This window comes from Stigmatopora argus, chromosome 18, assembly GCF_051989625.1.
Source record: "Stigmatopora argus isolate UIUO_Sarg chromosome 18, RoL_Sarg_1.0, whole genome shotgun sequence".
Classification (NCBI taxonomy): Eukaryota; Metazoa; Chordata; class Actinopteri; order Syngnathiformes; family Syngnathidae; genus Stigmatopora; species Stigmatopora argus.
Window position 1 is genome coordinate 14,423,724 of NC_135404.1, and position 25,504 is coordinate 14,449,227.

The following is a 25,504-nucleotide window of genomic DNA, read 5'->3' on the forward strand; positions in this document are numbered from 1 at the left end:
CACGACAAATGCTTTTTCTCACCGTCGCCGAGGAATTGCAGCAGCGCCAGGTCGATGAGCCTCTTCCAGCGCGACTCTTTCTGCAGAGCGATGCCGTAGCCGGTGGTGGCGAAGACTTTGCCGCTGCCGATGGTCACCAATTTACAGCCTTCGTCTTTGCCCGCCATGTAGTTGAGCACGGCCGCGTCGTAAATGAACGCGTCTAGTTTTCTGCAAGTACAAAAGGCCTCGTTTGCCTTCTGGACAAATTTAAAGAGCGGTTACCAGGCAAAGCGTAGAAGTATATTTTAGCAGAGCGGCCCGAATAGCATTTTATATATGAAATAAGGTGGAGTACATTTAGAATGAAGAATGAATTGATGAGAAAAACGATAGAAGACTTATCGATCAAAGGTTATTCATTTGATATTTGACAAAAAAAGTACGTATACGCAAAGAAATGATACTTGATTAAATAACCAGGACCAACTAACTTACTTACTAAGGCATGTCGTACCCAAAATGCTTTGAAACCATGAGAAAATTCTGAGAATGAGAAATGAGATTCATTTTCTCGGTGTACATTTCAATGTATCGTATTTTCTCGCATATAAGACGCATTTGTAACAAAAAAAAGATGACCGAATCAAGGGTAAGGCTTATATGCGCATAAATTAGACTTGACATGCACGAAACTGCAAGGTGACAAAGTTTAAACGCCATAAATCAAGAAAATGTGGCCGATGTGGTAATTTCTTTAAAAATTGAGAAAAGATGAACAGATAAAACGCTAAACAATTTTATTTTGACGACTATGAATAAAGTTCAACGAATGAAATTTCATTCAAACAGTATCTCAGAAATACCACGTGCGATTATAAGATTTTCCCTTCAAAGTACACATTTAAACTCCCTATTAAAACCATAAATATGAAGGTGAAAATTGTGAATTAGGGGGCGTCTTATACAAGAGAAATTGTAAAATTCAACAATTTTAAGGCCATTTTAAGGGTGCGTCTTATACGCGGAAGCGACTAATATGCGAGAAAACCCGGTAAGTAAAAAGAGAAACTAAAAATGATTAAAATTGTGAAATATTTCCAACTATTCCTCTCCAAAACATTGATCAATCCGTCATTTCAATCTGCCCCGACTCCCCCCCCCGCCCAATACATAGACAGCACTTTGAAATACAAATGAAGCCCTAGAAGTATTTTTTCTTAATCTAAAAATAATCCAGCGCCTTCCTAAAATATGCACTTCTAAAGAAAAAAGGGCCATCAATCGTTTAGTCGTCAAGTGGAAGAGGGCAATTTAAAAATAAGTCTTTTGTGCAAGACGACGGGAGGAAAAATAAGGAAAAGAGCGTACCCCGTTTTGAGGCTGTTGAGCGCCTCCTCCACTCCTTTTTGGTTGTACTTCGTCATGTGAGTGTGCATGTCGGGATAGTTGCTGCGGATGTTCCGTTCGGTGCTGCCGTTGGGGACCGTCCCGAAGCGGAAGGGGGGGTAGTGCTCGTGCGGCTTCTGGAACTGCGGGGAGACCAAGGAAACGTGATGACGGGGCCACGGGAAGAAAAAGGACCAGCGGGGAGGAAAGAACAGGGACTGACGGGAGCGGGAGTTGGGGAAAAAAACAATAAGGAATGCGTGAGTACGAGTCAAAAACAATGGAAATGAGGGTGAAGCCGGGAGGGATTCTGAGGAAGAATAAAGGCTGACGTGGAGCGAAGGAAGGGGGGGAACAGATAAGGCACTTTAATCCTATTTTAGATTGTCTTTCTATTTTTTTTAAGGCATCAAGACTCCATGGCCGACAAGAATAAGCGCGGTTCGGCTATTAAGGGACTGCGGGGCTATCAATAGGTCAACAGACCGTTTTTTTAAACAATCATATTTTGCTCGGAGAAATGGGAACGTGATGGTATCGTAAATGGCTTTACTTTATAGTACAGCGACTAATAGGAATGTTTATTGGTGGACCCTGAACAGTATAATGTCGCTTGAGATTTTGGTAACATTTCAAAGTGTGCAGTATTTTTCAAATGGATTTCGATGACCTTCAAATGTATCGGGAAAATGTCATGCTCCGATATTTACTGTTGGGCTCAATGAAATTGAGCTTCTTTGGCGCTGGCGTGATCGTTCCAAGGTTTAGGACGCAAGAACTAATGAACAAGGACTAAGACTAAGGCTTTGTTCAGACTGGCAGCCAAAATCCAGATTTAAACTGGATGGCTCTCGTCTGAACAGCTGTCAGGCTCTTTAACAAAACAAATGTGTGTTAAGACCTACCGTAAGCATGCATGTACATCTATGTGTATGTATGTGTATATATGTGCTTATATATATGTAGGTGTATGTGTAGGTATGTATTTATGTGTATGTACACGTGTGTACATGTATATATATTTCAGCAACACGCTTATTTATTTCTACATTTATTCATGTATTTGTTTATTAACTTACTTATTACCTATCTATTTATGTCTAAACTGCCTTTCCTATTGCTGCATCCTCACCTTCTTGCTACTGTGACAATGAAATTTCCCGAATACGGGATGAATAAAGTTATCCAATCCAATCCAATCCGATATGGTCTCGGTCCGAACAGCTCAAATGCATTTTGAAGGGTCTGAACAGGCCCAGATTTGATTGGAATACTGGAATATCGACGGACAAACAGGGCTCCCAAAAGACCGCCATTTGACCCACGTCAAGGCCTCCGCGCCTTCAAGCCTTCCAAAGATCTCACCTTCTTGTCAGATAGCCCCGACACAGTGTCGATGTATTGCTCTTGGATCATGAAGGCGGCCAGGTTGGCGGTGTACGAGGCCAGGAAAATGACGGCGAAGAAGGCCCAGATGAGGACCATGATCTTGCTGGTGGTTCCCTTGGGGTTCTCGATGGGCACCGAGTTGTTGAACACGATCCCCCACAGCAACCACACCGACTTTCCGATGGTGAAGGTCGGGCCACCTGGATCTGCAAGACAACCCAAATTCTATTTTTCGAATCGATCTGACGGCCCCCCGCTTCAATTTGTACGGCCTTAGAAAGTCAATGATGAGTGGTTTCTGTTTTATGATCAAATTCAGGGAATATTGCCTGTGTTTTATGGGTGTATGTTAAGATTCTCTCGCTACGTTTGTCCAAACCGTGCAACGTAGAAAGTTGAATTTTTTTATGGTGGACAGAAACGGCTGTCGGATCCTGATTGAATTTCTTCACCTTCTCCAAGTGTGATTTACAAGCTTCGCCGAGCCCCCTTGCTTGTAAATCAATAATCGCAGAAGATTTGTACTAATTTAAATGTCCAAAAATGATCAGCACGATCGGAAAAGCTGTCAATTCATTCATCGATGAATTTTGGCAGCCTGGTTGGAACACATAACGGATGGATGGAATTGAAATTACGACGTGGCCCGTCACGAAAATGAGTTTGACACCCCTGGTCTAATTAAAAAAATAAGAGAAACCGTCCGCTTGCCCAAAACAGGTCTTCAAATTATCTGTCTTAAACCTCTGACGAAAAAAAAGGCTGTTTCTCACTTACCGTCACGTCGCGAACCGAGCGGGAGTCGCCGTCGTCATCCGTCTTAGCTTCGATTACTGCGCTGACGAAGACTAATTAAAAAATGAGGGAGTGACCTTTCGGACCCGTGGAAGCGAACGCTTTCTGTCAAAAGTGCGCGGCGGGATTGATGAGCTGCCGGCGAGCGACCCGGTTCGGAAGTAAGCCGAATCGGGCCGGGGATTTTTTTTTCTTTCTTCGGGCTCACCTTTGGCGCTGACCAGGCTGCGGTTGTACCCGACTGGACTGAAGTATTCGAACACGAACACGGTGATGGCCACCACGGTCAGGCACATGACGAACATCATAACCCAGACGGCCGGACTGTAAGGCTCTGGGGGAGGAGCAAAAGGTGGAAAATGATTCGTCAATTCGCCGTTCGTAAAGTGGGGAATTTGCGAGGGGTGGGATAAAAGCTTGCTGGGAAGATTCCCCAGGAGGTGGCGGTTTTCAAAAGTAGGCCATCCCGGGATGCCCACGTCCTCACCGAGGAAGGCGGATGGGGAGACGGTGCCGTTGCTGCGGGCGACCATGACGCTGATTCCCGTCTCCACGAAAGGAACGGAGAAGTCGATGATCTCGGAGCGTTCCTCGTTTATGGTGAGTGAGCCGATGGCCATGTCGGCACGTCTGTAAAACACCTGAATGGACACATTTGCGGATGTAAATATGCGAATCGTTGCGGATGTAAATATGGTTTTTATAGGAGTTGTCAGGCCGTTGCCATTTTTGATTTTTGAGGACTTTATGCTAATGCGATCAATTGTTTTCCCTCCATACCCTCACGAGTCATATCAAGTTTGTTTTTCTTTGTCTTGATGAATAGTCGTGACTCCTCCCACCAGTCAAAATTGTTGGTATTCTCCATTGAAGGAGATCCGAGGTCATTACTCCTATTTCATAAAGCAATGTTAAAAACAGTTTCTTCAACCTGCCTCTCAAAAAAAGACATTGGTGTCCTCCAAATATCTAATATCAAAATATCAACAGTAAACTCTGTCATAATTTGACAGCGAGCGAACCCGCCGACCAAACGTCCATTCTACCAAACGTCCATTCTACCAAATGTCCGTTCTACCAAACATCCGGTCGACCAAACGTCCGGTCACCGCAACGTGTCTTGGATTTCAGCTCAATGGCCACGAATTTTGCCATCGCCTCCCATATGTGTCCCGCCCATTCTTGTTCTTTGGTTGGAATAAATCACGACACGAGGCACAATTCACTGTTATGTCTATTCTTCAGCATCAACTTTGTGTGATTACCAAAAGCTAGCACATACACACACATGGACACCCCCTCCACACACACCCACAAAGCAGCCTAGCGTCCATATTTGGAGCAGGTGCACATGCAAAGTTCTCTAGAAAAACACCTGCTCGCTCTCACATGCAGCTGTTTGATGTGGCCCATATGCGGGAGTGTGTGTGCTGGACCACGTGTGGGTATGTGTGGGTGTGGGTGAGCATGCTGTCACACCACTGACCCACTTAAAAGTCCATCAAAGAGACGACAGCGCGGCGAGGCAGGTGTGCGTTGGGAGCCATTCGCCGGTTATAGCGTGGAGAAGGGCGGAAAATAACGCACGATTCGGTGCTTCGTTATCAATCGGGTGGGGTTTAACGTGTGAAAATATTCATTTGCTCTGCCTTGTATCTTATTTTATGGTAAACAACGTTGGTAAAAATGTAACGGTCAATCTTTTGGTGAACTGATTGGTGTGGCCTGAAATGTAATCAGTAATAAATAATTAGGAGAATCATCCACTTACACTTTTGTGCACTCTTATTACCGTATTTTCTGGCATATACGGAGTGTTTGGTGCTCAAAATAATGATGACTGAATCGAGGGTATGGCTTATATGCGCACAAATTAGACTTGACATGCACGAAATTGCAAGGTGACAATGACGAAACGGCGTAACGCAAGACAACGTGGCCGATAAGGTCATTTATTTCAAAATAGAGGAAAGATAAACAGGTAAAACGCTAAACAAAATTGATTTTGACGTCTGTGAATAAAGTGAATGAAATGTGATCTATAGAGTATCTCAGAAATACCACATGCGATGATTTTTCTTAAGATTTTCCCTTCAAAGTAACACATTTGTATTCCGTATTAAAATCATGAATATTGAGGTGAAAATTGAGAATCAGTGGGCGGCTTATACGTGAGAAATTGAAAAATTCAACGATTTTAAGGCAATTTTAAGGGTGCGGCTTATATGTGGAAGTGGGTAATATGCGAAAAAATAGTTTTTTTTCGTTTTTTGTTATGTTTTAAGTTTTGCCTGTTGTATCAAATAATGATCATTTTGGTATTTGCTTTAAAATAATAATGTATTTTATGCAATGGGCATTAAATTAGCAAATAGAGGTAAATAAACAGAAAGTTTGGTCATTTTGGTTTGAAGGGCAAATTCAAATTTGTTGCAAAAGAGGGTGAAATATGCAGATTTTTTTTAAGTGATGTCATTATTCATTGTTAAAACCGGCTGATAATAACGAATAATATTGTTTTGTCACTTCAAGGAATCCTAAAGCTCCCCAAACAGAAGCTTTTGAGTCTGTTTTCTTGTGACTGCAAGCCAAATTAAAGATGCAAACGCTTGTTTTGCCCCGAGGTGAAAGAGAGCAACAACAATCCAGGAACCTGCAGCCCTTTTTTTTCTTCATAATGCTTTCAACTTTCAAAGTCTCTGGCAAACTTCCTCTGTGAAATTGCTTACCTCGCCGATCATGCCGTTCCAAGTGCCGCGTACCAACTTGCCGTGCTTGCCGTTGGTGACCAAGTAGAGGTCGTAAGAGAATTTGATGGTGCGGGAGAGCTTCTTCAGGATATCGATGCAGAACCCCTTGCAGCACAGCTTGGTGTAGGACTCGGAATGGCCGATAATGCTGAGGAGGACCAGAAAAAAATACTAATATTTACACTTCAATAACAAATTACGTCCAGTATTTGCCTTTTCAATACCATCCGTGGCAGATATTAACTCCAGAGTTTTAAAAAAAAAAAAACGCAGTGAAGGTATAAATTGTATTTTTGGGAGGGATTTTTAAGAAAAATTATCAGAAAAAATAAAAATGGCGGCCAGTGGAGGGGTGGTTTGCGCCTCGGCCTCACAGTTCTGGGGTCGAGTGTTCGATCCCAGGTCGGTCCTCACTGTGTGGAGCTTGCATGGTTGTGTGGGTTTTCTCTGGGTACTCCGGGTCCTCCCACATCCCAAAAACATGCGATAGGCTAGTGTTTAAACTAGATTAGACTAGATTAGATTAGACTAGATTAGGTTAGACTAGAATAGACTAGATTAGGTTAGACTAGATTAGATTAGACTAGATTAGGTTAGACTAGATTAGGTTAGACTAGATTAGGTTAGACTAGATTAGGTTAGGTTAGACTAGATTAGATTAGATTAGGATTAGATTAAATAACTTTATGCATCCCGTATTTGGGAAATGTCATTGTCACGGTAGCAAGAGGGTGAGAATACAGACAGAAAATTACATTTTAGACATAAATAAATAGGTAATAAAAAACGTAATAAAAAAATAAATACATATTATATATAATTATATAAATATATAAATAAACCCCAAAAAACGAATGAACACTGAATTGCCCCTAGCTATGATTGGTAGTCCTTTGTCTCCTTGTGCACTGTCATTGGCTGGCCACCTTTTTTGAAGATAAGCGGTTAAAAAAAATGAATGAATGAAGAAAAACCAAAAAACAAACATTATATATTAGTTGTATCTATTATTGCTAAATGTCCAATGACCATGTCCAGGAGTATTTTTGAAGTACTACCTCTTAAGCAAGTACATTCTCACAGGCAAGGCTATTTGTTTATGAAACATATGACTTATTTTTTTAGTTTGGCGCCCTATCTTGGTCCTGTACACAAAGATTGCTGGCATATTGACTCCTAAGAGGCAGAAGTTCTCCAAACGAGAGCTCGGCGCATCTCATTTGCATCAAATTGCCAAATTTAGATTCGTCTGTCGAGCTTTTTGATCAGCGAAACAAACAAGCGAGCTCGACGGCTTGACCTTGCAAACGAATCAAAACGTCTCTTCTCGGCATCGAGCGACACGTTGGCGCCAGAGTCCGCGGTGGAGGGTGGGGGGGGGTGGGGGGGGCGTGTACCTCTCAGAGTGATTGGACTGTCGCCTGCAAGGCACCGTGTTGCGAACACAAGTGCCCGTACCCGGGTCCACGTTTTCCACGATGACGAAGGGGTGCTCCTCCAGAGTGGCCACGGTCAGGTGGCGGTCGTCCGTCACGTGTTCCAGGAAGTTGCCGTAGCGTGGCCACACGGGGTAACGCGCCTGCAATATGCCCCGCCTATAGGTGCCAACCTGCGAGGGGAGTGGACACGTGAGTCTTAAATCGCTTCTGCTCACTTGTTGCTAGGCGGAATACGTGAAGCGCTATCATTCCTGCGTGTCAAATCCGACAGCGAAATTGTCCTGCTCCCTATTTTCTTGCAGCGTTGCTCACCACGGCAGAGAAAGAAAAATGGAGAAAAAAAAATCGGAACGTCGTTCATTTCATGCTCAAATCGGGGACGAGAAGGAGCAAAGCCGAGACGAAATACACTTAGTACACGCAAGGGTGCTGTGGATGTTCGTCCACACACGGTAGAGGCTAGTTTGGTCCGGTGACATTGACGAATGAGGTTTCCTCCAAAGCGGAAATAAAAGGATTTCAAGTGCAGGTGAGATTACATTTCAAACTCGCACTGCAAGGAAATCTAGGATATTTAATGGATTAACTCATACATGTCAACTTGGACGTTTTTCCCATTTTTATAAGTTTTTTTGATCATTTCAAATTGTGTACGCCGTATAACAACTTTTGGAAGGGGAAAAAAAATTAAAGTACGTTTTTACCTAAATAACCTACCTGTCAACTTATATGTTTTTCCCATATTTTATATGTTTTTTGATCATTTCTAATTGTGTACGCCGTATAACAACTTTTTGACGGGGAAAAAAAATTAAAAGTGAGTTTTTACCTAAATAACCTACCTGTCAACTTATAAGTTTTTCCCATATTTGATATGTTTTTTGATCATTTCAAATTGTGTACGCCATATAACAACTTTTGGACAAGAAAACAAATTAAAGTATGTTTTTACCTAAATAACCTACCTGTCAACTTATATGTTTTTCCCATATTTTATATGTTTTTTGATCATTTCAAATTGTGTACACCATATAACAACTTTTTGACAGAAAAAAAATAGAGTTTTTACCTAAATAACCTACCTGTCAACTTATATGTTTTTCCCGCATTTGATAAGTTTGTTGATCATTTCAAATTGTGTACGGCGTATATCAACTTTTGGACAAGAAAAAAAATTAAAGTACGTTTTTACCTAAATAACCTACCTGTCAACTTATACGTTTTTCCCATATTTGATATGTTTTTTGATCATTTCAAATTGTGTACGCCATATAACAACTTTTGGACAAGAAAACAAATTAAAGTATGTTTTTACCTAAATAACCTACCTGTCAACTTATATGTTTTTCCCATATTTTATATGTTTTTTTTATCATTTCAAATTGTGTACACCATATAACAACTTTTTGACAGAAAAAAAATAGAGTTTTTACCTAAATAACCTACCTGTCAACTTATATGTTTTTCCCGCATTTGATAAGTTTGTTGATCATTTCAAATTGTGTACGGCGTATATCAACTTTTGGACAAGAAAAAAAATTAAAGTACGTTTTTACCTAAATAACCTACCTGTCAACTTATACGTTTTTCCCATATTTGATATGTTTTTTGATCATTTCAAATTGTGTACGCCATATAACAACTTTTGGACAAGAAAACAAATTAAAGTATGTTTTTACCTAAATAACCTACCTGTCAACTTATATGTTTTTCCCATATTTTATATGTTTTTTTTATCATTTCAAATTGTGTACACCACATAACAACTTTTTGACAGAAAAAAAATAGAGTTTTTACCTAAATAACCTACCTGTCAACTTATATGTTTTTCCCGCATTTGATAAGTTTGTTGATCATTTCAAATTGTGTACGGCGTATATCAACTTTTGGACAAGAAAAAAAATTAAAGTACGTTTTTACCTAAATAACCTACCTGTCAACTTATACGTTTTTCCCATATTTTATATGTTTTTTGATCATTTCAAATTGTGTACACCGTATAACAACTTTTGGACAAGAAAAATAAAAATAAAGTAAGTGTTTACCTAAATAACCTACCTGTCAACTTATACGTTTTTCCCGCGTTTGATACGTTTGTTGATCATTTCAAATTGTGTACGGCGTATATCAACTTTTGTACGGAAAACTTTTTTTTTTTAAAGTACGTTTTTTTTGTAAATCCGATCTCATTTCGGCTATAATCTGGATCGTCTCGGTCACCGGTAGCAGTCGAAAATATCATCGTCGACTGTCAAAAGCATGATATGCAAATGCATAGTCCGCCTCACTAAATAAATATATCATGTCAGCAAGCAAGTACCCCTACCCACACAGTCCAGCTGTCAGCGTCATACAGCAGAATCTTGAATTTAGTGCATACTGATTGGGCACCCTGTCCACTTTGGGGAAAATCATAGGCTTTTTCGTGCGCCCTATGTGAGTAAATATGTGCCAGGTTGTGTTTGTACGATTTATTATCGCTAAAAAACGGGGAATAGCAATCATTAATAAGGGGACCAATTGGCCGAGGTATGTCAACTTGAATTATCTTACAATAGGAAAGCCAAATTTCCGCCTCCCACCTACCTTGTCCCACATCCTCTCCCGGTCCAGAGCGACTATAACCATGGCGGGGTTGGCGAGGAATCCACGAGCGTTGAACGACAGGTCCTTTTTCTCCCAGGTCACGTTCAGCATGTGCCTACACAAAGTCACACGAGGGTCTTACTTGCAATCCCCAAAACTTTGAGCGCATATCACAATGAAATTTGCATACCCATTTGCACGCTCGCAATCAACGCTTTCTAATTAAACCTGCCGTTCCCCCAGGAGGCTTCAATCTAATGCCGAGTAACTCATTAGGGAATAATAGGAGGCCGCCGGTGTTGTTCCGACGGCGCCCATTTCCGCCGTTTGTGATACGGCGTTCGTACGACGCGATACGGCATTGACGGATTGGCGCTTGAATAATAAATCAAGGTTAATTTGCATGTTAGGCCACGGGCAGGAAAAAAAAAAAGAATGACTCTTGAGTCGGAGGATTCGGAAAATAAGTGAATAGATAAATAAAACACACTTACTAGAAAAAGACGATTGTAATAATTGGGGCTATTCAAGCACGGGCTGAAATTTAAAAAAAAAAGGAAATGCTTCCGTCTGTCTAATTGAACATCAACATGGACACTTCAACATGAGCTGCATGCTCATCACATACTGTATTTTCTCACGTATAAGCCGTATCCTTAAAATTGCCTTAAAATCGTACATTTCTATTTTAATGCAAATACCAAAATGTTCATTATTTGATACAACAGGCAAAACTTAAAACATAATGAAATAAAAATCAAAAACGTATTTTCTCGCATATTAGCCGCTTCCACGTATAAGCCGCACCCTTAAAATGGCCTTAAAATCGTTGAATTTGTCAATTTCTCTCATATAAGACGCCCCCTGATTCGCAATTTTCACCTTCAAATTCATGGTTTTAATAGGGAGTACAAATGCGTTACTTTGAAGGGAAAATCTTTTAAAAAATCATCGCATGTGGTATTTCTGAGATACTCTATAGATCACATTTCATTCGCTTTATTCATAGACGTTAAAATCATTTTTGTTTAGCGTTTTATCTGTTCATCTTTCCTCTATTTTGAAATAAATGACCTTATCGGCCGCATTGTCTTGCGTTTCGGCGTTTCGTCTTTGTCACCTTGCAGTTTCGTGCATGTCAAGTCTAATTTGTGCGCATATAAGCCGCACCCTCGATTCAGTCATCATTATTTCAAGCGCCAAACACTTTGTATATGTTTAAAAATACAATTTCAAAGCGTACCTGAAGAGCGTGTTGTTGTCGGAGTATTTTGCCGGCTTGCTGCAGTCGCCGAGTCCCTCGGGGAGGAAGCCGAGCTGCTTCTTGAAACTCTGGGCGCCTTTGGCCACGATGGCCACGCCCTCGCGCACCCGCTGCCGCAAACTCTTGCGCCACTGTTCCGTGATGACGCCGATGACGCCCACGGGGAAGCTGGCGGGCGGCGGTACTTCGGGGTTGCCCACGGCCAAGCTGGGCACGATCCAGATGTAGCCCGGTCCCACCAGGCCCACTTCTGTCGCTTGGCGGAAGAGGAAGTGCGCCTCTTCGAGGGAGCAGTACACCATGAGCACCTGGGAGTCCACCTGAGGGCAATGCGCATTACATGCCTGTGGAGCTTTGGTGGCATCCCAGTACTCTCCGCCCCCCAGCACCCGGGTTCCCCACTGGAACCCGACGGACGGCTAAGAGAAAGTGGCATCGTACCTGTTGTAGAATGCGTCTGGTCCTCATGTCATTGGCCCCGACGGACATCTCGATGGACAGGGTGTCCTGGAGGTGCCACATGAAGTAGGACGTGTCCGTGTAGGACTCGACGATCTCCACAAAGGTGTCGTATCCGGGTAGCAAGCTGGTGATGATGGCAAACTCGCCCCAGTCGTACTCCTCCATCAGCTAACGGTCAAAGTCAGGACGAAAGAATGTCATCGGCAAATCGACGGCTTGATGGGATAAAGACATTGGTCCTTCTGGTCCCAGTTCCCTTGAGCCGAGTATACCTTGAACATGCAGAGGACCTGCTGCTCCAGAGAAGCCCCCATCTGCAGGAACGAAGATCCCTCCGCCTGCCGGGATAACCGGAGTTTTATGTTTTTTTTGTTTCTCCACAAAATGACAAGAAAATCCCGTACAAGATACGGGTGAACCGTACCAGTTGACAAGTATGCAGGTTAGGTTAGGGTAGAACTTTATTTCATCCCGTATTCAGGAAATTTCCTGGTTGCAGGAGCCTGTCAGGCTCTTTAACAAAAAAATGGCTGTGTGTTAAGACCTACCGTATGCATGCATGTACATCTATATACACACACACACACACATATATATATATATATATATATATATATATACACATATATATACATATATACATATATATACATATATATATACATACATATATATACATATATACATACATATATATACATATACATATATACACATACATACATACATATACATATATATGTGTGTGTATATATATATATACATATATATATATACACACATACATACATGTATGTATGTATGTGTGTATGTATGTATGTATGTATGTATGTATGTATGTATGTATGTATGTATGTGTGTATGTATGTATGTATGTATGTATGTATGTATGTATGTATGTATGTATGTATGTATGTATGTATATATATATATATATATCAGCAACACGCTTATTTATTTATATATTTATTCATGTATTTATTTATTAACCCACTTATTACCTATCTATTTATGTCTAAAATGTCTGTGTCTGTATGTATTCTCACCCTCTTGCTACTGTGACAACGAAATTTCCCAAATACGGGATGAATAAAGTTATCCAATCCAATCCAAGACGAACACAAGACACACAAGACATTGTAGACCTAGTTAAAAAACTGGAGCCACACCCAGGAAGTCCACAAGGTACATGTATGTTAGTTGGTCTATGGATGAATACATTATCAGCTGGTTTGAGACTCTCTGGTTTATTTATGATACATTTCTGATTAATGCGGGGTCCGGTGAGGGCTCGGCAGCCACCCGCGGAATCAACAAGCACGCCGTTGTCACAAACATGGTATGCAAGGTACTCGCATAATATTCCGGCAATCTGATTCGATAGCTTCGAGATAACTTGTCACACTGCTTCGCTGATAAAAAGTAGCGGAGGCGCGAACGCCTCGTGTTAAACTGTCAGAGAGCCTTTTGGGAGCTGACTCTCGGGGGGCTCGTTTCCCGGGGCGAAGAGCTGTCATCTTCCCGTTCGCCCTCCAAACGCACCCCCCGCCGCCTTCGAGAGCGGCGAGCCCGGGGAATAGCGAAAGACTATCGTGCAGAGACTCGCCGTCATTCAATTTAATCTCAGTTTGGGGTTGCGCGAGCTGCCGTAAAAATAGCGTGTCAGACCAAAAAACTCAATCGCAAAATGTAAATGCCAGTTTATGATGCGTCATTAACCGCAAATACATTTTACAGGCATTTATTTTAGGATTAAATACAATGCATGTGATAGATTTGGAGCAATTGATACAAATTCTGACTAGGATTTTCACATCAGAAGTGAGGCAATGCATCTGATTGGGTCACATGCGCCGCTGTTTCTTTTTTTGGGTATTTATTTATTTGTTTATTTTTAATGGGACAGTTTGACCTGTTTTCTCCATTTGTCTTGATGATGGCTCACTTCTGACTTTGCCCGAAAAGGAGGCCAACCCCGAACGAAGCCCAGCGGTATTCCTGCCACGAGAGTGTTTTTTTTCATTTTTTCTGGGGAATGAAACTTCATTAATTAAAGCCAATGCGCCTACAGACTTCAACTTGTTGGCCTGATATTTTGACAGCGGCGGTGAGGCGGCATACGGCTGACCGTGGTTGCTAAGACCTTAAATGGACAGCAAGACCGGCGGTGTGAACTGAAACGGACCCTATGGTACATCTTTACGGGTTCTCCTTGAGACGGTTTTGCCTATTTAGTCATGACAAACGTCAAATCTCATCTCATGTGCTGAATTTTCCTGCACTGGTTTCCTCTAAAATATGTTCTCCGACCCCCAAACCAAGTAGAAAAGACTACTTTCAAAGCAAATCCAGTTAAAACCATCAACCAGAATTGTCAAATTCCAAACCTTAGACCTCGAAACTTCAACCCAGCCTTCAAACCCGAATTTGAAATGGTCCAAGACCGTGATTCGCAATCAAGAAATTATAAGAATCTTCCCACAACGAGTAAATAGAACCTCCGTCTGATTAACAGAATCTAAAAACGCTTGCATAATGGATCTCACCAGTTTATTCCATATATAATAATGATTGCCTAATGACATGCTTGTGTTAAAATGTCAATTTGATTGGCTCGTGACATCTTAAAAATCAGCTCTCCAAATAGACGCTATTGGGCCTAAGGGTACCTAATGAAATGTCTGCTAAGTGTCTAAGGTTCGGTACACATTCCGCATCTGGATGCTTTGCCTTCACACAAACGCACACTACACACACACATACATGCTTTGTGCACAAAGGCCAAAACCCGGACTGATCCAGACATCCTCCGCGGCGGATGCTCCATCAAAGATGTTCGTCATGGTGGCTATTGATAATCAACCACTATTGAGGAGACTAGAATCAGCCCTCCCACCTGCACTATTGTCTCCGACACCCTCTTTTTCCTTCCCGGGCTAAAAAGACCTGAATACTGAAAGGACGGGACAAAACGGGTCCGATTAATGGAGGCGGCGTCACGTTTTGGGAATTTTTGGGGTGACGGATAAGAGCTACGGGGGAGCCGAAGCCTCCTGAAGGGTCTCATTAAGGCTTTTAATGGAGTCCTGCAGCTCAGGGGGGGAAAAGTGGCCGAGCAGGTGTGCCCTTAATTGAATTAAAGACACAAAAGGACGAGGAAGAAATTGCACACGGTACCCAAAAATAGGTATCAGTCATACAGCCATTCAAAAGTAAGTGACCAATAAAAAGGCTCCTAGTTTACGTACATACGGTAATCACAAAATACCAGAAATTTTTCTAAACAAACGACTAAACCTAAAACCCCAAGATTGCTGTGACTTTGTTCTTCCCCCCTCACACACCAATTAAATACAATTTAAAAAAATATATTTATAATTTCTATAAAATACATGTATAATAATAAATAAATAAAATAAAATTTGGACTGTGTGGTAACCTCAGTCTCACTCTGCAGAATGTCCCCATCTTGTGGACTTACTGTGTGTGGCTCCAGTTTTGTTAACTAGGTCTACAATGTCTTCTGTGTCTGTTTTGCTACTGCAACCAAGAAATTTCCCAAATACGGGATGAAATAAACCGGATAGGACATCTAACCCCATCTTTGTTTTGTTGATTTGATTGAGAACCTTAATTTAATTTAATACCTCCATTTTAATCTTAAATCTCAACGATTCCTTGAAAATTTCCCACGAACTTGAATCACTATTTGAAACCTTCAGCAAAACAAGTTCACCCGAGTATAAAACCAACATTGGCACCTTTTAAACCATCGTTTGAAACCCTATACATCCAACCTCTCATTGTAAACCATATGATTTCTTCAAAACGCCAAATTGAAATACAATTCAAGGCCTGCAATTGAACTTAATTTCAACCCTCGTTTTCAACCTCCATTGAGAACACCGAGCTCAAGCGACGATGGTCGATAGACTCAAATAACAACTGCTTCTCCCGCTGTATTCTATTATTGCGAAAGAATGTTTGTGTGTCTACACGTGAGAGCGAACGCTAAAAATATAAGGTGTTGATGACGGATGGTGCTTAGAAAATGAGATGAAGATGTGTGAGCAGATGAAGAGTTTCTTCCTTCTAAAAGCAGAGCAAGAACTACAAAACACCTGATTATGGTGTCAGCTTTCTCGCCTTCATCCACCTTGAAATGATCACATGCTCGGAAGACGGAGGCCCTTCATCGTTGTTTTTCCCCTCGCCGGTTTTCGTCAAGCTTCCCCAGATTAGAAGATCGGAATGAGGTCAAGGGCTGACGTTGCTAGCTTCATCTAGCTTCACCCCTTAAAGCGAAATGTTGTATCTTGCCTAATTTAATGTTTGGAAGATCTTAACGTTTCATTGACTGGAACGTTTGGACTTTGGAGACATGAAAATGACTCTCGTATAACGACTTGCGAAAAGCTGACCCAGTAAAAAATTACATGAATTGAAAACATACTGTTTGAAAACTTTAAACCAAGTTTGAAAGCCTAATAATGGTTTAAAACCAAATAACGGTCTTGAAGCCCCATTTGGAAACATGAATTTCCTATTTCTATTGGAAATTGGCGCGTACATTTGACATTTTACGCAAGTTTACGGAAGATCGAAGTGGTTAGGGTAGGAAAGAAAAAGGGAAACTGATTGAAAATCAGTCAACGCTACAGAACGTCTGGATAAAAGCACGGAATTATTGGAAATCGGTGCGTATATTTGACATTTTACACGAGTTTACGGAAGGTCGAAGTGGTTAGGGTAGGAAAGAAAAAGGGAAACGGACTGAAAATCAGTCAACGCTACCAGAACGTCTGGAAAAAAGCACGGAAATGGCGTCACAAAAGCAGCCTACCTTGTAGGGGATGACCACGGCCGAACCGCCGCTGATGCCCACGATCGGGAGCGCCGTCTGCGTTGACAGGAAATCAAGAATTTGTGCTACCTCAGCCACCTGAAGAGCACGGAAAGAAATTTCATTGGAAATTGCGTCAATGAATCTCAGCCCTGGATCAATTCCCTCAATGCCACCGTCGTCATAAAAATGGCAGATTGATGGCCAACGTTGCCCGGAAACGGCGAGGACGGTTGGCGTTTCGGTCAAACCGACAACGTTTGTAGGTTTTCATTTGACGATGAAAGGATCGGACGAACTTTGCGATCGTGGAAAAGACATTTAAAAAAATCTGACCTACTCACATTTCATGCCTCTAACTACTAAAGTCCGCTACGTATAAATTCTGCATAATTCTCAATTTCTCAACGAGATAACCTGTAATTTCTCTCTCACCGTTCCATTTTTTCCCCTTTATCTTTCCCTTTTCTATTTTCTAACCCCACTGATAATACCCAAGGGCAGATCGTCATCTTGTTTTAAAAGAACCATTTAGCGGTCATGTTGCTATTTTCGCAGGTATTCCCAAAACGCAGCACTCCGAGAACAATTTCCGCCGCTAACTTGACGTGGAAATCATGAATGCTCGTCTAGACAAGCGGTAATATCATTTTTTTTTAAATTGGCAGGAGTGTTCTCATGCGCCAACAACTAGATTGCACCCTAGGCAGTTGCCCATAGTACCCATAGTAAAAACCGTATCCGATTGCATGTGTTGCGATAAATTTAGACATTTTTGCATGGAAAAAAAATCAGTCTGAAGCAGGATCCTAAACTTTTGAAAAAGTTTAGGAAAAATCTGAAGGAAGACCACCATCTGAAAATCTTTACATTTCAAACTATATTAAATATAGTCCTTGTCATCAAAGTTTTCTCATGAAAAAATCACATAAACCTCCCAATTTATTCCAAAATCAATTTTTTTCTCACCAAAAGTTGATGTCTGCGGAACCTGAAACACTTCCTGTCTGAGTGATGCAAAAAATATGAATGTCCTGTTTTTAATCGCATAATTTTATGACTTTTCTCCAAATCTGACTTAAATCTCCCAATATTACGCAAAAAAACGTTATGTGGCCAAAAGTTAATGCCCTAGAAACCAACCAATTTAGAGAAAAATAAGCAAAAAAATGCCTGTTTCACAATTTCAATCTTGCAATAGTATCATCTATAATTTAACCTTTTCATTTTAACCTTGTAATAGTTCAATTTGAATGTCGTTATGTCCATTTTCTCTCTCTGAATATTACATTGGAAGACTTCTCGCAATTTTCTCTGGTCTGAAGAACCAAACACGGAAAGGAAAAATCCCTGCCTCACCTCCGAGCTGTCTCCGGATCCAACATCGTCCTCAAAGACCACGCCGTGCAGCTTCTCCGTGGCCATGGTGTCGCAGAGCCGGGTGAGCAGGTCTCGGGGGTTGGTGTCGTTGACCAGGACGGTGACGGGGCTCACCACCACGGGCAGGTCCACAAAGTTGTCTCCGCTCAGCCGGCCGCGGACCTCTCTCTGGTAGCTGGAACCGCTGAAGACCACCGCCACGTTGATGGACGAGTGAAGGAGGAGGGGCCGGGCGAGGAGGGGTACCGGGGACGCCATGAGGAGGATGAGGAAGAGCTGGCTCCGAGGAGAAGGTTCAGATTTTCCCCTGGGAGAGGCCATGTTGGCACCCTACTTCCTGTGGAGACACAGTAAACAATGTTTTTAGTTTTATTTTTGGCCACGCTATGCTACTTCCGTATGGGCAGTTGAGTAAAAGTGCCTAAAAAATGGTGCAAAACCAGTAGTGAGCAGAAGTTATTGTCTTAAAAGTATGTAGATAGCATTTTAACTGTGCAAACATGCATAGAAATTAACATGGTGTAAAAAATGAATCGTTCCGAATAGCCGCCATTTGCATGTCTCATTTTACACGAGTTTAAGGAAGGTTGAAGTGGTTAGGGTAAGAAAGAAAAAGGGAAACGGATCGAAAAGCAGTCAATGCTACCAGTACGTCTGGAAAAAAGCACAGAATTATTGGAAATCGGTGCATACATTTGACATTTTACACAAGTTTACGGAAGGTCGAAGTGGTTAGGGTAAGAAAGAAAAAGGGAAACGGATGGAAAAGCAGTCAATGCTACCAGAACGTCTGGAAAAAAGCACAGAATTATTGGAAATCGGTGCATACATTTGACATTTTACACAAGTTTACGGAAGGTCGAAGTGGTTAGGGTAAGAAAGAAAAAGGGAAACGGATAGAAAAGAAGTCAATGCTCCCAGTACGTCTGGAAAAAAGCGCAGAATTATTGGATATCGGTGCGTACATTTGATATTTTACACGAGTTTACGGAAGGTCGAAGTGGTTGTGCATGTCTCTTTAATCAAATATCTTTTTGAAGATATCAATAAGCTTTGATACGGCACAGGTGGGCTCTCTCCGAGCCAATAAAGAATCGGCACGGACGTCTTTGATAGACCGAGCGAGTGTCGGCAACGGCCGTCAGAGACCTCTCGGATAATTAACAGCGCCTTTGATTCAAAGCGAGAGCGCAGCGGGTTAAGCGCGGCTTCGCTACTCTTGGCGGCCTATCAATCATTCATCTTAATAAGGTTTTGATGCTGGCGGGCTTTGAGGTGCAAGGCGCCAAAACAAAAGCGCCGGTTATTAGTCGGGAGATCGGTTCGGAAGGGTCACGCTCGGAGAGGGTCTTTGCTTTTAGTTTCCGCTTTTCTTCAGTGACAACCGCGAACATTGAAAATGAGCAAATTTCCGGACCGGTTGGTCTTAAACGGGGGTGTCAAACTCAGTTTGGTTGGCGGGCCACCCACGTGAATGCCAACCAGATCTCACCGCTTTATTTTTGGCCCTAAAAATTCACTTTTACTTGCCGCTATTGATGGCGCTAGACTTTCCGTTGCTCATTTTTACAAACCGTCAACCGGGAATTGATTGGTTGAGACGTTTGTTGGCATGTGAACACAAAACTACTTGCAACTTAAAATTAGGAGATTGAAATCGTGTTAGGAAAAGTCAGAAAATGACAAGTTCAAAGTCATTTTATTACGTGAACCGGAGTTTGTTCGGCGTGGAGTGACTTAAAAGTCCCAAGAATCTTTTCAAAAACTAAGAATAGAACACAGTTAGATTCAAATGATATTTTACAGTGCACCTGGCCATTTCTCGGACCAGCGATTCTGTATGATTACGATCAAATTTGAGCTCGTTGTGGGTCAAATTCTAGTAATTCGGCCTTTGCTGTTTCTACGCCATGACGACCTGTTGGTAGAAACGCCGGCATCGATGTTGGGTAAGCGCTTGGTGGGGACACACACTTGCACGAACCACGCCGCACTACACAGCAGTCAAGTTGTTCATGCGCTAAGCTACGATGTGATGGAGGCCTCACGCTGAGGGAAAATGAACAGGGGGGATCGACTCGATGAGATGAGCGCCACCTTCGTCCTCGTCAACGGAGATTTATCAACGTTTGGCATGTCAACGTTACGTTAATGTACAGTTGCTGATAAAAAAAATTGACATACATATGTATTTTTTGCGTATTCTTTGGCCGGTACGACTTATCTTCAGAAAAATACGTTATATGGATAGCATGCTAACAGACTGCAAAAATCAGGTTCTGGACATATTGTACTAAAATTCAAACTTAGACATACCTGTCAACCTCTGCCGATAACTGCCCTTATAAATGATTATTGATTCCCCTTACGAACCCCCAAAAAACCTTACAAACACCGTGTGTTTGTAAGGTTTTTTGGGGGATTGTAAGGGGAATCAATAATCATTTATAAGGGCAGTTATCGGCAGAGGTTGACAGGTATGAAACTACAAAATTAAAGGGTGAATTTCCCTCAAAAATCAAAGGGCCTTTGCTATTCCTTTCCCATCTTTGACGAAAAATATAGATGAACAAAGGTTTTTCCGACGTTCAATCTGGACTGTTCGGTCTCGTGTACTTTCTATAGTTTGGTAAGGATCCCGGTTCAAAGGGAGAATGAATAAATCCCCATAAGATTTACGCCACAGCAGCACTCTTAGTGTCAATTTTTCCTTTGAGTGTCAGAAAGCCAATTGTCCCCCTCAAAGTCACTCATCTTTTGCGTCCGCCAACGATTTCCTGTAAAGCTGTCAAATCGTCAGGGGTGGCACTCGCCACGCGGAGCCGCCGGGTGAGGGCGGGTTACCGCAGCAGCCGCTTAAATGCTAATTGTGATAAATGTTCCTGGCACGTACTAATGCGTTTCGCCGTTCCGCTCTTTACGGCGACACTATTTACGTATTTCAATCAGGAGATCTATTTATTTGTCAAAGAGATATCGAATTCTCACTGATTTCATGCAGAAATGGAACAATTCTTGCAGTGTTAAAAACGGGGTGTCGAAACTTTTAACAATTTCAGAAAAATTAAAGAATGCAAGGGCCAACATTAATTTTTTCTGTTAAACAGAGTGTAGTAATCCCTCGTTTATCACGGTTAATGTAGACCAGACATGGCCGCGATAAACGAAAAACCGCAAAGTAGGATCACCCCTACTTAAAAATATATATGTTTATTTTACTTCAGTGCTGAATTCTAGTAGCAAGTGGAGGACAGGGGAGTGGCTTCCACTTGCGAATTTCAGCGTGGATTTTCACATTTTTATGAAATTACAAAAAAATAATAATAATAATCGGACATAGGCCCTGTCGTCATCATCAACAACAAAAGCCTAATTGTCATCACACCCAGAAAGTGCGTATGACGAAATTGGTAGTGCTTCTCCATAAAGGTGCGTTTTCTCGACAAAAGACCCAAATAAGTGATAGTTTCGGACTCGTAATTTGGCATTCTACCGTTATGGATACATCGCATCACCCCCCCCGAGCTGATCACTTACCTCTCACTGTCTTTCACTTACCTTCAGTCAGCCAGTAGGAGGCAGATCACCACCCAAAACATCTTTTCATATTACCTCACCCCGAAGTTATTACACAGAAGGGAATGTGTGTTGTGTTACCGCAAGTTTAGAGTCGTACGGTGTTTGTAAGGTTTTTGGGGGGTTTGTAAGGGGAATCATAATCATTTATAAGGGCAGTTATAGGCAGAGGTTGACAGGTATGGTGTCACTGTGTGTGCACACTCACCTAGGGTTCTCGCGGCCATCCAGCAAGCTCCGTTCCCGACATGGATCGCTTCCCAGATGGTCCGATGTCAGACTCGGCCGTCCAACGTTGGTGCTCGCTTGCTGTCGTGGGATTTCAGGATGAGGATGATCGGGATACGGGAGGAGGAATCTTCAGCGGAAAACTCCGGTTAACACCTTCCCCGCTCGTTTGTTTCTCCGGCGCAAGCTCTCCTGATCCCGTTCCCGGTTCCAGCTCAGCTCCGTAGGGTTTGGGTTTGGGGAAAAGTTTCCCATCGTGTACTCCGCCAGGAAAGAGAAGGTGACAAGAGCGGGTAAAACATGGGGGAATCAAACAAAACTAGTCCAGGTAATGACATTTTTTTAAAAAAAAGTGCACGTCTTCGTGTTGATTTTTTTTTCTTTTTGTTTATATTTCGTGTGCCATAATCCCACCGGGTTCACCGATTCATCTTGCATCCACACGCTCCGTTAGAGGAGGGGGCTGCATGTGAGTGGCGATAATAAAAGTCTGAAGATTTAGGCGGCTCGCTCCCCCTCCCCCTTTCGCCGCTCACTCCGATCTGCTTTCCTCACCACGATACACCTTTTATGATTGCCCCCGCCCCCGATAAATTACCTTCACATCTCGCTCATTCAACAGGTCCGAAATGAATGGCGCCATTGGGAATATTGGACCACAACTACTGATCTAAAATCGTATATTTCACTCTATTTGCAAGGTTGCTAGACCGTCTGAGTCCAATTAAAAAGGAATTATCATATTTTCTCGAATATACGTCGTATTTATCGCTCAAAAAGATGACGACTGAATCGAGGGTACGGCTTATATGCGCATAAATAGCCATGTACGATGATTTTTCTTAAGATTTTCCCTTCAAAGGCATGAATTAGACTTAACAGCAGGACAATTCTTAACAAAATTTATTTTGACGTCTATGAACTCAAGATTCTAGAAAAAAAAAAGAAACTTTGTTCGCTCAGGGCGCCGCCATCTTACCTAGTGATGACAAACTAGACCGCTACGGACACGCTTCCTGGTTGTACTGCTCACATGACCTCCTTTTTGTGCAATCCAGCAATCGATTGATACAGTATCTCAGAAATAGTGATAATTTTTCTTAAGATTTTCCCTTCAAAATAACACATCCTTAATAAAACCATGAATATGGAGGTGAAAATTGTGAATCAGGGGGCGGCTTATACGAGAAAAATTGTGAAATTCAACCATTTTAAGGCCATTTTAAGGGTACGGCTTATACGTGGAGGCGGCTTTTTTGTGAGAAAACCCGGTATTTCATTCTATTTGCAAGATTGCTTTTGAATACAATGAAAAATTAATTAAAAGTCATTTGTCAAACCTTTGTACATCTCTTATTTTGAATCTTTTTTTGAGTGGAACAAAAGCAATCTTCGAGAACATCATTACAGGATGAGAAATATATTGACTCCAATTTTCCTTTGCGCTCTTTATACTCGCATTAAAAGCTCGACATGACATTTGAGGTGTGACAACCATTCAACTTTTGTCAATTGCTCAATGTCCACGACATGGAAGGACATTGGCAACATGCCGCTTGACCTTGTCCCAAGACATGTGACGTATTAGCTCGATCGCCTGACCCATATATTGTCGTCATCGCGACTCCGAAAATCAATAACGTTCCGACGCAAGCAGACCTTCACGCTTTGATCAAAGTCATTTGAAAAAATAATATCCAATTAAAAAAAACTAACAACAAATCTAATACAATGCCGTTCAATTCTGGGCTTCACGACAGTCAGGAATATTTCGAATACGCAAACGTCTCTGTTTAGGGATGAAAAAAAGCCAATCCATCACATTAGCTCGATAAAAAAATAGATAAAAAATACACACAATGGCGAAGAAAAATCAAATCCTTATCGTGTGTCTTCATCGTGACAGATGAACAAGTTTTTAGCTTTTTTTACGCCCGTCGCCGCCTGTCACGCCGGCGCCATCCGACGGGAGTTTTTGATGGTTTTTAAAGAGTCACTTCTGCTGATGAAAGCTGGGCAACATGGTCAGGTGACAGGCCTTTTTAGCTATAAATATGCGCACGCCTGCTGAAATAGAGCATTTCAATTGGGGTGACTCAGGTGTGCCGGATTCCGATTACAGGCACTTTCACACAGCAAAATGTTCATTTGGGCGATGAACAATAAGAAAGAATCTTTTTGCAGGTAGCCTTCTGAATCATAACACACCTTTTGCTCATATTTTTCCACTGATTAATTAAAGAGGAGTCGTGTCAGCGCTATCGTCAGCAACTTCGCCGGCGCTCGGAGCTAAAAACAAATACTCCGACTCCCAAAATGAAATCCGACCCTGCTTAGACGAAGAGTTAGCTACTAGCTACAAGGCGGCGAGCTAATATTAAAAGTCAATAAAGTCATGCATCGGCAGATTTTTGCCTTTGCGAGGTCGGTGAAAGTGTTCCGTCCGTGTTCAACCTTCAACCTGCTGTCCTCTAGAAGGCGCTACAGAGCCATAACAGCTAAGACCAACAGACTCAAGGACAGTTTCTCAAGAGCTGTCACCTTACTTAACTCTAGTTCTTGACCCAAGACCTAATCAAGACTTATTACTACTAATCATACTACTTATTTAGTTATTATTATTGATTATCTATGTGTTTGTTTGTTTATTGTTGGTCTGTAGACTCAACGATCGGTGGTCCGCTCTCAACAACTTGGCGCTGAAGGTCTCCAAAACCACGAAACTCACCCTGGACTTCAGACGGAACAAGATCACTCCGCTCTGCAGATCTGACTTGGACTACTTATTCTTTATTTGTCTGTTTGTTGTTGTTATTTGTGCACTACGCGGTAAAAGCTTTAAATGTCATTATACTAGTGTAATGACAAAAAAAGATGAGCTTTAAAACCTCCAGACTACTGAGGGACTGTGCGGTAACCTCAGTCTCTGTCTGCAGAAGGTCCCCACCTTGTGGACTGGACTTCCTGTGTGTGGCTCCAGTTTCTTAACTAGGTCTACAATGTCTTGTGTGTCTTGTGTCCGTCTTGCTACTGCAACCAAGAAATTTCCCGAATACGGGATGAAATAAAGTTCTAACCTAACCCACTTTTCTACTCATCACATGATAAAGTCAACGAGTCTTGACTACCATTCCATTCAATTCAGTTCAATTCAAGTCAAACTTGAACCTTTGACCTGCGCTGGACTGATATTAAATTGCAGGACAATTAGTCTAATGTGAACCCTTGGAATTCAGCTGGATTTCTTAAGAAAACTGGACTTGTTTATTACTCAGGATGGAATAAAAAAATGTAAACCACTGACCAGGAGTCTTCAGCTTGGTGTCTTAGGCTGTTTTCTGACCTCCAGAAAACAATTTACACCTGAAAGTGAACAAAATTGCCCCGTTTGAGGTTATTGCTGTCACAGGTATCGCAACCTGTT

At 41.9% G+C, this 25,504-nt stretch overlaps 1 protein-coding gene across 5 annotated transcripts in view; it reads right to left on the bottom strand.

Annotated features, from left to right (window-relative positions):
• The window catches only part of LOC144092521 (glutamate receptor ionotropic, NMDA 2C-like), a 35,962-nt gene that overhangs the window by 4,537 nt on the left and 5,921 nt on the right, over nucleotides 1-25,504 (bottom strand). Inside the window, exons 5-19 of one of the 5 annotated variants that reach the window (XM_077625374.1) lie at nucleotides 25,385-25,443; nucleotides 22,061-22,341; nucleotides 18,256-18,613; nucleotides 16,897-16,995; nucleotides 12,326-12,391; nucleotides 12,033-12,221; nucleotides 11,571-11,911; nucleotides 10,328-10,442; nucleotides 7,700-7,911; nucleotides 6,282-6,450; nucleotides 4,040-4,193; nucleotides 3,761-3,886; nucleotides 2,734-2,963; nucleotides 1,351-1,586; nucleotides 23-210 (exon numbers count right to left, since the gene is read on the bottom strand). In XM_077625374.1, coding sequence (XP_077481500.1) covers nucleotides 23-210; nucleotides 1,351-1,586; nucleotides 2,734-2,963; nucleotides 3,761-3,886; nucleotides 4,040-4,193; nucleotides 6,282-6,450; nucleotides 7,700-7,911; nucleotides 10,328-10,442; nucleotides 11,571-11,911; nucleotides 12,033-12,221; nucleotides 12,326-12,391; nucleotides 16,897-16,995; nucleotides 18,256-18,597 — 2,467 coding nt within the window. In that variant the 5' untranslated portion in view covers nucleotides 18,598-18,613; nucleotides 22,061-22,341; nucleotides 25,385-25,443. Of the gene's footprint in view, nucleotides 1-22; nucleotides 211-1,350; nucleotides 1,587-2,733; nucleotides 2,964-3,760; nucleotides 3,887-4,039; nucleotides 4,194-6,281; nucleotides 6,451-7,699; nucleotides 7,912-10,327; nucleotides 10,443-11,570; nucleotides 11,912-12,032; nucleotides 12,222-12,325; nucleotides 12,392-16,896; nucleotides 16,996-18,255; nucleotides 18,614-22,060; nucleotides 25,444-25,504 lie in introns of all 5 variants that reach the window. The other 4 variants (XM_077625376.1, XM_077625377.1, XM_077625373.1 and 1 more) reach the window with 4 other exon arrangements.